The 12,247-nt window shown below is 37.4% G+C and overlaps 1 protein-coding gene across 4 annotated transcripts; it reads left to right on the top strand.

Moving 5' to 3' along the window:
• The first annotated feature begins 723 nt into the window (after positions 1-723).
• Positions 724-7,995, top strand: LOC128030623 (FAST kinase domain-containing protein 4). Of its 4 annotated transcripts, none has more exons than XM_052618395.1 (13): positions 724-869; positions 1,362-1,836; positions 1,918-2,099; positions 2,673-2,699; positions 2,855-2,999; positions 3,117-3,291; positions 3,397-3,554; positions 3,681-3,791; positions 3,895-4,039; positions 4,881-5,126; positions 5,270-5,381; positions 5,466-5,580; positions 6,775-7,995. In XM_052618395.1, exons 1-13 carry the CDS (start codon positions 739-741, stop codon positions 6,874-6,876), a joined length of 2,124 nt encoding a protein of 707 aa, XP_052474355.1. In that variant the 5' UTR covers positions 724-738; the 3' UTR covers positions 6,877-7,995. The 4 variants fall into 4 exon arrangements, with proteins under 4 accessions (XP_052474355.1, XP_052474356.1, XP_052474357.1 ...); XM_052618396.1 differs by having other exon boundaries at positions 4,884-5,126; XM_052618397.1 differs by lacking the exon at positions 2,673-2,699.
• Positions 7,996-12,247: the final 4,252 nt, after the last annotated feature.

Below are 12,247 nucleotides of genomic sequence, written 5' to 3' on the forward strand. Positions count from 1 at the left end.
TTTATTTTAATGTAGTCTTCTCCCTTTGGTCAGTTCCAGAATAATTTCTGCAATTTTATTTAATTTATTTGAAATAATTAAATGAGCAGTTTCACATCTATCTTGTATTCTTCAGCTGGTTGAGGTTGATATGAGACTTAGGAAGTAATTAATGAATAAGGCATTACTTTTTAGTGTAAGTAATTAATATTATAATTACACTGTTGAAGATGTAATTAGCAATTAATTACTTTTTAGAGCAATTTATCCAACACTGATTATTAAAACTTTATTAAAAGGATAAAAAAATGTACTTCACTGCACATTTGAAGTGGTTTGCTTAATTCAGATGCAGATAAAATGGTATAAATAGTTGTTTTAATTTATTTATTTATTTATTTTCCCCACCGGCTTTTGTTTCTTTTGTCACCAAATTAGCAGTTTTTTTCCAAAAAAGTATCAAAGTAACTGAAAGTGTTAAGTGTATAAGTAAAAACAATAATAATAATAATTAATTTTTATTTATTTATTTATTTATTTATTTATTTATTTATTTATTTATTTATTTATATTTATTTATTTAGGTAAAATGTAAAAAATACATGAGTAATGTAATTATTAGCTGGGGAAGAAATCTATTTATTTATAAAAGCATTAGCAAAAAAAAAATTTCCCCCACTTTGCATTATCTACTAAGGGAACTGACCATAGACCTCCAGTCAACACAAGTCTCACAGTTTCTCTTTGCAATTCATAGGCATGTCAACCAATCACAATGCGCTGTCGAAATCACGTGTTGCCGGTTCACTGACGCAAAAACTCCGCGACTCCTTCTGCTCTTTTCTCCATGTGAATGTCGTCGCTGCTCTCATAAAAGCTGGTTTGACAAGGTAAGAGAAGGCAATATATTTTTTATCGGTGGTGACAGCGCCGTCCTGTTCAGTTTTGCTAAAACATGTTTATTAAACTGTATTGGTGTTTATTGGGTTGCCGAAAAGTCTTGCTTGATAATGTTGACAGTTTCATAAGCTCTTCGCGGCGCCTGCCCAAATCGGCAAGGTCAGAATAGACTTTAACCGATTATAGACAGCCAGGTAATTCAGAAATTTGACAGATCTTTTTAATATGGTGGCTAGAGTCAGTATATTTGGGGAGTGTTGAAGTTAAGTGCTATTCTTTTGAAAGCAACAGTACTAGTAAAATAAGTAACGTTACAAAATAAAATACAAAATGGTATATGCTTTTTTTAAATGCTTGGTTAAAGGCAAAACACTACCACATAAATTATATTTTAACATTTATATCTGACTGGTGCTATTTTTTTTTTTTATATAAGTTTGGGCTGTGTCTTTTCTTATATGTGCTGTGTGATCGATTCCTAGGTGCACAGGTGAGGTGTGGGGCAGATGCTTTGACTGGTTGTTGAATACAGGAAGTCCTCTTTTCAAAATGACCACCAGGCTGCTGTGCAGATGGGCGCGATTGTTTCCTCGCTGTCCTCAGGCTGCTACAGCCTCAGCCCGACTACAGACCTCAACAGTCCACCAGACAGAAGCGATGTGCCAGATGTCTCTGTCTTGGATCCGTCCTTCTGCTAGACACCTCTGTCAGAGCAGTGAACTAGCTAGGATGGAGGAGACGACGACATTGCCATATGAGCAAACACAACTAGTTCGACTTGTTGAAAAGGCATCCACCCCAGAGGAAGTGCTTCAGTTGTGGGCAGAGCATGGTGGATCCGCCGGCGATGCTGCCAGGTGTCTTGTCCAGCTGAACCTGCGGGTCATGGAGAAGGGTGGCAAAGGGATCCTAAAGGATCCGCGGTGCGAGAGCATGCTAGAGACCGTTCACTCTCAGGTAGCCAAGACTGAATGGAAAGTCTGCTTGTCACTGATATTGAGATGGCAGAAGATTATCTTTGTTGTTGTTCTCTCACAGGTGTCCTCGGTGTGGAATGGTTCTCTGGTGGGACTTCTGCGTGCTCTTACTATGTTGGGTGTCCCTTGTGATGCCCCTCTACTCTGCTCCATCCAGAATGAAGTGCTCTGGAGGATCCGGCGTCTCACTTACCGGCACCTGGCGTACCTGATGGACTGGGTAGCCTTTCAACAAAGACGAGGGTGGGATTCACATGCTTGACAAAGCTTGATTCATAATTAAAGTCATTACTACCGCAACAAAATGTAAAATTTAACCTTTAGAAAAAACTTTTACATTTTATCCCAGTCTTAGTTTAGATATTTTAAAATGTATTGGATTTGACTAAATTAAATTACTCTATTACTGATCTATTACTGTTAAAAAGTTTGGGTCTATAAGATATTTTCTATAAGTTTTATTTAGTGAGGATGCATTAAACTGATAAAAACTGATTGTAAAGACTTATACATTGAAAAAAAAAAAAAGCAATTAAATGCTTCACTTTTTAACTTTTTCTCAGAGAATCCTAAAATCGGTATCATTCCAATGCAACTGTTTACAATATTGATAATAAATGTTTCTTGAGCACCAAATCAGCATATTAGAATGATTTCTAAAGAATCTCAATACGCTGAAGTACTTGTAGCGACTGGCATAATGCTGCTGAAAATTCAGCTTTGGCATCACAATACAATAAATTACAATTTAAAATATATTAACAGTTATTTTAAATTGTAATCATATTCACTATATTACTGTTTTTACTGTATTAGCCCTACTGAGCATAAGAGACTTCAAACGTAAGTATGAGTATGCATTTGCTTTGAATGAATGGATATGAATGAATATCTATGTCAGTCATTTTTTCTTAAAAGTTTTTTAAGTTCTTGATGCTGCAGTTGGTCCAGTAAGTAGCTGGTCTGTTCTCATAATGCTGTTGTTCGTGTGGTAATAGGTATGAAAATGAAGCACTTACCACAGCCCTGCTGAAACAGCTGGAGCTGCGCTGGACAGAGCTGTGTGACAGTCGTACCGTCAGCATTCTCATGGGCCGTGCTTCGCTCTTCACCCCCTCTCTCATGGACAAACTGGAGGACAAAGTGAGTACACACACAAACACCTTTAGCCACCTACACGTTTTAAAAAATCTGCTTCATGTTGTATTAGGTTTGTGTAACTTGATTGTCTAGCACTGAACAGTATCTTGTGTTTTCTAGGCTCTGGAGTTGGCAGAGAGCTTCAGCGCTGAGGATATCCGGAGGGTGGCCTTTGCACTGGCCTCTCAAAACAGACGAGCCGTTCCTTTATTACGTGCTCTCTCATACCACCTGAACCAGAAACCCTCTTTTGAACTTAAAACACCTTTGCTGCTTGACATTGCATACGTTTATGGTCAGTGACATTTTTTTCAATTAACCTCATAAAACATGATTCTTGCCTAGACTGGTATAAATAACTCTAAATCTAATTGTGTTCTCGTCTTTCTCTAAATAAAAGGTAAGCTGAATTTTCACCAGACACAAGTGCTCCAGAGAATAGCGGCAGAGCTGTTGCCTAGGTTATCAGAACTGAGTTCCCTCGACGTCACCCGCTGTGCCAAGTCTCTAGCCTTTCTCAAGTGGCTCCACTTGCCTATGTTTGAAGGCTTTGCTCAGGTCTGGAATCCTTTTTTATCAGATCAGCACCAAGAAAAAAACCTTTTATTTAGTTTGATTTAAATCGTCTTTCACCAGTCTATATTTACATATTTATTCTTTTTTCCCCTCTCTGTTGTTTTTCAGCACTATGTGAGTAACAGTGAAAACTACAGCACTCTGCAGGTGTGTAATCTCCTCATGTCTTTCGCCAAACTCAACTTCCAACTCGGTAAAGGAGAGGAGTTTTACCAAAAGGTAACCGGTTTGTAATATTGTATTATTATTATACTTGATTAAATGCAATGGAAAGTGTGTATGTATGTGCATGTACCTATTATGTTTTATTGTGTGGCTATAGGTACACAAAGCTTTGGAAGGTTCCTTTCAGAATTTGGAGCCATTCCTGAAAACAGACGTGGTCTGGTCGCTGTGTGTGCTGAACCAGGCCAATCCTTATTACATCTCCTCTGTTGCCCAGTATGACTTTCTGAAGAAACTTACAGGTGCATAGGCATGAATATGCTAAAAGTATTCAGAAAAGGCTGTACTCCATTTTGGGAAAACTGCTGAATTCACATTTCTTATGTCGCACTTTGATCAGTTGCTGCTCTCATCCGAGACACATGGTGGCAGTATAACCTCGCTGTCCAGTGTCTGTCTTTACTTTGTCGTTAGAGGCAGATTTAACATACAATACCCTTCAAACGTTTGTGGGAAATAAGATTTTTTTAAATCATTTTATTCAGCAAGAACACATTAGCTTTTTAATTGTCATTTCTATCACAAATAATGCTGTTTTGAACTTTCTATTCATCAAAGAATCCTAAAAAAAAAAAAAACAGTATTCTGGTTTCCATAAAAATATTATGCCGCACAATTAACAATTAATTAACATTAATAAAAATTATAAATATTTCTTTAGCACCAAATCAGCATATTAAAATGATTTCTGAAGGATCGTGTGATAGTGAATACTGGAGTAATGGCTGCTGAAAATTCAGCTTTGTCATCACAGGAATACATCTCATTTTAAAAGATATAAAAAGTAGAATAGATTGTTATATTTCACAATATTGCTGTTTTACTGTAATTTGTTAATTTTGGTAAATTTAGATTTGGTGAGCGTAAGGGACTTCTTTAAAAAACACTTTAAGGACTTGTCAACCCCAAACCTTTCCATGGATCACATAAGCATAAATGTCAATCAACATACACTATTTTTTTTTTTTTCTTTCTTCATACAAGGACATTTCATAGTGACCAAGTCTGTCAATCTTTGCACTGTGCACTATAGTCAGTCTGCAGTTGTATGATGTCATGAAAACGTTTTCCTGACCTATCCAGCAGGAGGCACTGTGGATCGGACCGAGACCTATCGGCTGAAATTGCTCCATATCTCTGCCTCTGCTCAGCTGGAGCCTCTAGGAATCACTACCGAATCCCCCACTGTGCTGCTGCCAGCCCCCCAGCCCAAAGTGGAGGTCAGCACCCCTCTGCAGAGCAGCCTACACACAGCCCTCCAGAGCCTGACAAACGGCAGGACACAGGCCCTCCGCACCGCCGTCAAAACCATATACGGATGGACAATAGGTGAGTAGCAACTGTGAAGTTAAGTACTTTTCCAAGGTAACCGAGGACATATTTAATTCCCATTCATTGATCATGAATCCTTAAGCAGGAGTCTTACATAATCTCCTTTTAATATGTGAATCTGTTTTTTGTTTTCACCACAGATGGAGAGCTTATGGTAGATTCAGAAAATAAGCCAATTGATTTGGAGAACTTGAAAGCCCCTCATTTACCTGGAGGTGGTGGACGTGATGCCTTACCTGCAGGGGCACGGAGGTGAGTGTTAAAGTGAAAGCCTTGTCCTAAGTTCACATACAGAGATTATTTCTAAATTTGTCAGTTGTGTATGTCTATTTCCAGAATAGCATTTGTGGCTTGGGAGTTTCCAAACTTTTGTCTCAAGAGCAAGGATCTGCTGGGCCGCTTTGCCATGCAGAAACGTCACCTACAGCTGGCTGGGTTCATAGTGGTGGAGGTGAGACACAGTGAAATAATCATTCTTAAAGTGACTCCAATGCTATCTTTCCTCTGTGTCAATAACTTTTTATCTGTGGAGTGAACTTCACGATTCTCATCGAATTAAGATCCATTTGCACAAAAAACAGCAACAACCGTTAACGTTCTGTTTAATATAAGCACTAGCTGCAGTTTATGACGCTTGCCACTTTAACCTTTCAAGCTCTTTGATGTTGAGTATATTCTTATGGAAACTGGAAAGAAAAATGACCTGAATGTGATTTTAACAATAGTGTTCCTCTTTGTCTTTATCGTTATAGTTGTGATGATGTCCTCTTTATTCTCGTAGAATTAAAACAATGATTAAAACATTTATCATTATAGTTGTACTTGCTGTGCAATCATTCCTAAATGTTATAAATATTGTACCTGGTAAATGGGTTTTAATGAAGTGCAGGTTAGCAGTGTTTTATTGCACGAAGTAACTAATTTTGTAAGCATGCTTTAGTTATGTTGGCATTAGGGGTCAGATGGTCAGTATTAGCTGTATATCATTTACTGATGGTCTTCCAAATCACAATACCACATATTATTAGATATACTCCTTCGTTAATAATACTGGTGTAGTTAGCCTGATTAGCTGTATTCCTGTTGTCTCAGCTATTACATGAAAGGCATTCCCCCTGGCTTTGGGTTATAAATAGCGTTGATAAAGACAGAACTGTGGAAAAGGACTCAGGCTCTGTCTGCAGCATGTAGGCCAATCCTGTTAGCCCTCTGCCTCCCGGGGTACAGTTTGATAGAGTAGGCTGGACTCGTCTTGACTTCCAACTGAGCACAGGGCTGACATAATACTCTTGCCATTTGATGCACTAGCTGACAACAGCCATTTTAATACACCAGAGTTCATAAAACTTCCCCACTTTCTGGGATTGATTTTGCGTTCCAATTCCATCGTCTGTTATGTAGTAGTTTATGAAGCACAGTTTACACAGAAGTCATTTTCAAACCAAAAGCAGCTTACTGTTGGCCAATGCAGTAAATCCTAGGTTATGAACAAGTTTAAACTGTTCTGGAATCTTTTACCCTTCAATTTCATATTCCAGTGATTGCCACTGAAATGACTTGCCAGAAAACATGAAATGTTGACCACACTTTCACTCTTAAGTATACAGATGAGTCACAACCTCTCCCCTTACGTGTTCCCTTACAGGTGCCGTACTTTGAATGGCTGGAACTGAAGTCCGACTGGCAGAAAGTGGCTTACTTGAAAGACAAATTAGGGAAGGCAGTGGCTGAGGACATGGCTAAATGAGCCGTCAAGCCTGTCAGTAACTTTAAATGCTTTTGACACAGGCTGCTCATAGACATCAACAGCGCCAGACAATAACATCAATTACAGGTGAGGGAATGACATCGATATCAAGTACTACATACACACGCAACAGAGAGCTTGCCGCAGCATCCTCAAGTCCCATAACCCACCTGAACATCAGAGTGGAAATCGAATGCGTCTGGAAACTGTGATCAATCTCTGCAGGAACAGAAAGCAGAGCCTCCAGAAATCAGCAGATGCTCGGAAGCAACGGAGTTGTGTATCCACTGCCTTCCCAAACAAGAAACACTGAGCCAAAGAGTTAGGCATATGTTATGAAACGAAAGCTTGACTGATCTGAAGAGGCATGAGCAGTGTTCACCACAGGGGGAAACTAAATAATCAGAGCTTTGTGTTAATTGTCCACATCCTCAAAAACAAATGGATGTTCATTCTCTCTCCTTCCACTTATAATAAATACATAAACCTTCTGTTTTTGATGCAGTTGCCTAGACAACACATTGGGCTTTCCTTGCTGCCATGGAGACTGTTATGTTCAGAATATTTATGGCGAAAGGGATTGAAAGTTCAGTACTTAAAAAGTAATTTTATTACACTTAGAAAATGTAAAACAACTTCTTGCTTCACCTAATATCTGAGCATATGTGAATATGCTTGTGATTTCATGAAATATATGTAAAACAAGGCGCTGTGTAATAATACATATTGGATTTTAATGTTTTTCTTTAAATATTTATTTTGGAAAGGTTGTCATTGCATTCTGGTTATGTTGCAGACCTGTTATTTGCTGTCGCGTTAGCCTGACTTGTCAGTCTTCATGGAGAATAGACCTTCCTGTTGAAATCTCGAAAGAATTTGTGCAGAGCATGGATCTCTCATTTAGACTTTCACCTCAGTTTTTTGCAATGTGTGGTATCAATAATAAAAACTAATCTCATAATTTCACCAGAGAGCATATGGTGACTTATTGCTGTATTTTGCTGAATGTGGTTTGTTAATGTTGGCTGTCTGTCTGCAGTAATTCTGTGATGTTCTAGATCTCAAAATATTTTGTGCAATGAGCATAGAATTCTGATTAAATAAAATTGTAAAAAATGAGGTACGGTTTGTTGTGGTGCTGCGCAAGTCTCCTGATATGGATTATAATCTAATAAATGTCTTTTTAATAACAAGCTGCCTATTATCAATTAACAAGAAACAGTTAAAGTTATCGGACCTTAGCTCAAATGCAGGTTTTTTTTTTTTTTTTTTTGTCACTAAAACAAGTCATGTTCCCCTCAAGTTCACAGCAGGGTAAACGCAAGGGTGGTTCATCAAATTAAATATGAACGTTCAATGTTCTTCTTTATTATATCTATTGATTTAGAATTTGGAGCCTAACGAAATGAAGCTTTGAAAGTCTTTGGTCTCTATTTCTTCTCTTGGCTGGTATAACGCAACACCTTTGCGTAAACGCACCGTTTTGAGCATCCAAATATTTTTGGGACAGACCTCAAAAAGACCTAAGTTACCTCTTTTCTGGGCAGATTGCCAACCAGCACAACAGTTAATTGAACAAGATATTAAAATTGGGTAACTTACATTTTATACACTATATTACTTTGTTTTGCTCCACAGCGATAACGTTTCCAAACAACACGTGATGGAAGCAATCTGCGTTTTAAACTAATCGGTTTAATAAATGATTCAATTCACTCACTCAAAGAACAGTCACTTGTTGCATTTTAGATGAAATCCATCAAATTATCATACAAACTAATTTGACAGTGTGAATCTATTGCAAACGATAATTGTGGACCATCAAACGTAGACTCCAGGGCCCATTATTTGGGTAGAGTTTCACGGGATTGTGAGAAAAACTTAACTCTGGTTTGAATCATTTGCTTATTATTCAATTCTTTACTTTTACATTTCTTTGCAGCTTTGCGTTATGATATGACATTAATGAGCTCAGCCCCTGTCATGTTTATTTATAGAATACTGTGTTTTTCTAAGGGCATTCATTGCATGTTGGTATAGCCAGGAAATGAGTGACATCAGTGCAAGAGGCAACACATTTTTGTTTCAGTCTTTCTGGTCTTCCTTACCTTAAAGGGCATGTTGACCCAAGCTCGGGTTAGCTCAGTCAGACAGGCCTCTCTGAAGAGCCTTGAATAATGAAGGAGAGCTGACCTCTCTGCAGGCTACAGGGAAGGTGACTTGATCTGCACATCCCTCATTCTGTTTATTTGACCATTTATCTATTATGATTGATGGCCCTCTCATATTTCTTTTTATTGGGTCATCTGAATTTAGGACCAATTTCAAATGTTTTATTGAGTCTGGTGTCGAAAATCTTGTTATACAGTTGTAGCAGCAAAAGCAGAACAAACGTCCTATTAATGCACATGGTTTTGGTAGTAAATGCTCATAAGCATAATTTGTGTGCATTTCAGAGTAAACGGATGCATCATTTTACCAGGAAAACCTTTGACCCTTTCTCTGGATTTAATCAAATTGGAGACTTATCTTTATGTATCTGTCTCTATTTTTATTCACTTTCAGTTTTATTATATAGAATTGCATTGAGAGAAGTGAATAAGTACTTTATCATGCTGTGTCACTGTTCCAGACATCCAGTTCCTTAAAATTCCAGCAATAGTTCCGGATGTTTGAAACGGAAAGTGAGAGCAGAAAGAGAAGAGTAACTCAGGAAAGTCCCAAAGTCTTGCCAGCGCTGGAACCTGCTGAATATTGGATTCCCTTTCTAAAGCATCCATGAGTTCTCCCCCACAGTTGCCGTGGAAACACAGCCCTGCACGCTGTAGCTAAATTTACTGCAGTATCCCTCACTCTCACTTTCATGAAGCTCAGTTACATTGATTTTTAAAAAATGTTGTTTTTATCTTGTTGATTTGTGAAACAACAACATATAGTATTTCTCTGGCTTCTTATGTTTTTTGTCAATTTACGATAATCCGAAACACTTTTAGAAATTGCATTATGAATTAAACACATTGTACAGCACAAATATCCGTCACAACCAAACACACATCTGGGACAAACCTTTTGTCAAATGCATGATGCTAAAAACATGCCATGCTCCCTGGGGAGGGAAAGAGGGATGTGGAGTAAGATTTCATGTTTCTCTGCAGTATGGATATCATGTAACCACTTCTTGCTGAAAAAAAAAAAAACACGCCCAAAGCTGATTTACTGGTCTTAAAGTTGGCATGAAATGGAAATTGCATTCTTTTCTTTTCTCTTTTCTTCCTTATTATGAAATGTAGTGAAACGTCTTCTCGAACAAGAAAACATGTAGGGCGGGACTTGACTGTGTCCATAGAGAATTGATTGGATTGTTGTCATTTTCTAATTGCTGCATTCTCATGACAGGTTGCTGAAGGGTTATAAATTATTGTCCCACCAATGAAAAGAGATGTATTGCACAGGGGTTTAATAGGGAAATTAATGTTTTTGACTAAAGATTTGCATGAAATAACACATGAATTAATATATATAAATATATATATATATATATATATATATATATATGTGTGTGTGTGTGTGTGTGTGTGTGTGTGTGTGTGTGTGTGTGTGTGTGTGTCTGTGTCTGTGTGTGTGTGTGTGTGTGTGTGTGTGTGTGTGTGTGTGTGTGTGTGTGTGTGCATGGATTTTTTTTTTATATAAAAAAAATGCAATATTTACTGCACTTTAAAAACACCAATCCAACTCAACATTTCTTTCTTTTTTATTGAATATAGCGTTCATAATGAATTATCCATGCACATGCACCTCCATGTTAAAAAGTTTAAACATCTGTAATGACATGTTAACTGACAGGACAATAACCGGACAGGGCAATAACCCCTCCCCTCCAGCAACCAGTCACTCACATGAGATTGCAAGAATAGCAAACAACAGTAATCCAATCACTTCCCAATGGAAAAAAAAAAATCCCGCCCTATATTTTTCTCTTCTTCAGGAATCCGTTTCACTTGAGTATACAGCACAATAATAGCAACTTCTGTTTCATGCCGATGTGGTGACAAATCAAGTCATATCTCCATTACGAGCCCAAGAAATCCTAATGGTTCAAATTACATTTAATTGGTACTCTCTTTAGTAGCTGATTACAATTCTTACAAAATAATCATATGATAAATGTTGAACTATGTTAAAATAACCAATAATGTCTGTTTTAGTTAGCTTATGTACTAGCACAGCATACAGATACCAGATGAGCCTGATACCTTTGCAGTTACCCTATATGTATAATTTATTTTGGTTATTAAATGAACAATGTTATGATCTTAAATTATTCACATTTGAATATTATTACTAATTAACACTTCATCAACTGAAAGAAATGACATACAGTGGGGATCGAAAGTTTGGGCACCCCTTGCAGAATCTGTGAAAATATGAGTAATAAAAAAAAAATAAGAGAGATCATACCTGATGATCCTCGACTGTCTTTCTGTTTTGTGATGGTTGTGCATGAGTCCCTTGTTAAAGTTAAACTGAGCAGCGTTCTTCAGAAAAATCTTTAAGGTCCTGCTGATTCTTCAGTTTTCCAGCATCTTTGCATATTTGAACCCTTTCCAGCAGTGACTGTATGATTTTGAGATACATCTTTTCAGACTGAGGACATTTGAGGGACTCAAACACAACTATTTAAAAAGATTCAAACATTCACTAATGCTCCAGAAGGAAACAAGATGCATTAAGAGCTGGGGGATGAAAACCTTTGAACACTATGAAGATGGCCAAATTTTTCTTATTTTGTTGAAATATAATTGTTTTCCATTTAGTTCTGCCCTTCGTAAGCAACAGAAGATACTTGTATGTTTCCCGGTACACAAATTAAGTACAATTTACATTGATCTTCAAATTCCACAAGTTTTCACCCCCAGCTCTTAATGCATCTTGTTTCCTTCTGGAGCATCAGTGAACGTTTGAATCTTTTTAAATAGTTGTGTTTGAGTCCCTCAAATGTCCTCAGTCTGAAAAGATGTATCTCAAAATCATAAAGTCACTGCTGGAAAGGGTTCAAATATGCAAAGATGCTGGAAAACTGAAGAATCTGCAGGACCTTAAAGATTTTTCTGAAGAACGCTGCTCAGTTTAACTGTTCAGAACAAACAAGGGACTCATGCACAACCATCACGAAACAGAAAGACAGTCGAGGATCATCAGGTGACAGAACAAAGTATTAAGAACCAAGGGTTCCCAAACTTTTGAGTGTTGTTATTTTAATAATTTCAGAAATTTTTTTGTCTTGTGGACTAAATGTTAATATCTTTTACGTACAATATCTTACTCAGGACAGTACTAAATAAAAAATAACATGCATTTAGTATGATCTCTC

Source organism: Carassius gibelio, chromosome A16, assembly GCF_023724105.1.
Source record: "Carassius gibelio isolate Cgi1373 ecotype wild population from Czech Republic chromosome A16, carGib1.2-hapl.c, whole genome shotgun sequence".
Lineage (NCBI taxonomy): Eukaryota > Metazoa > Chordata > Actinopteri > Cypriniformes > Cyprinidae > Carassius > Carassius gibelio.

Bases quoted from the DNA above. Each gene is read 5' to 3' on its own strand.
- LOC128030623 (XM_052618395.1), top strand. From the start codon at position 739: ATGTCAACCAATCACAATGCGCTGTCGAAATCACGTGTTGCCGGTTCA. The intron at 870-1,361 runs GTAAGAGAAGGC...ATCGATTCCTAG, and splicing joins ATAAAAGCTGGTTTGACAAG to GTGCACAGGTGAGGTGTGGG. The intron at 5,581-6,774 runs GTGAGACACAGT...GTTCCCTTACAG, and splicing joins CTGGGTTCATAGTGGTGGAG to GTGCCGTACTTTGAATGGCT.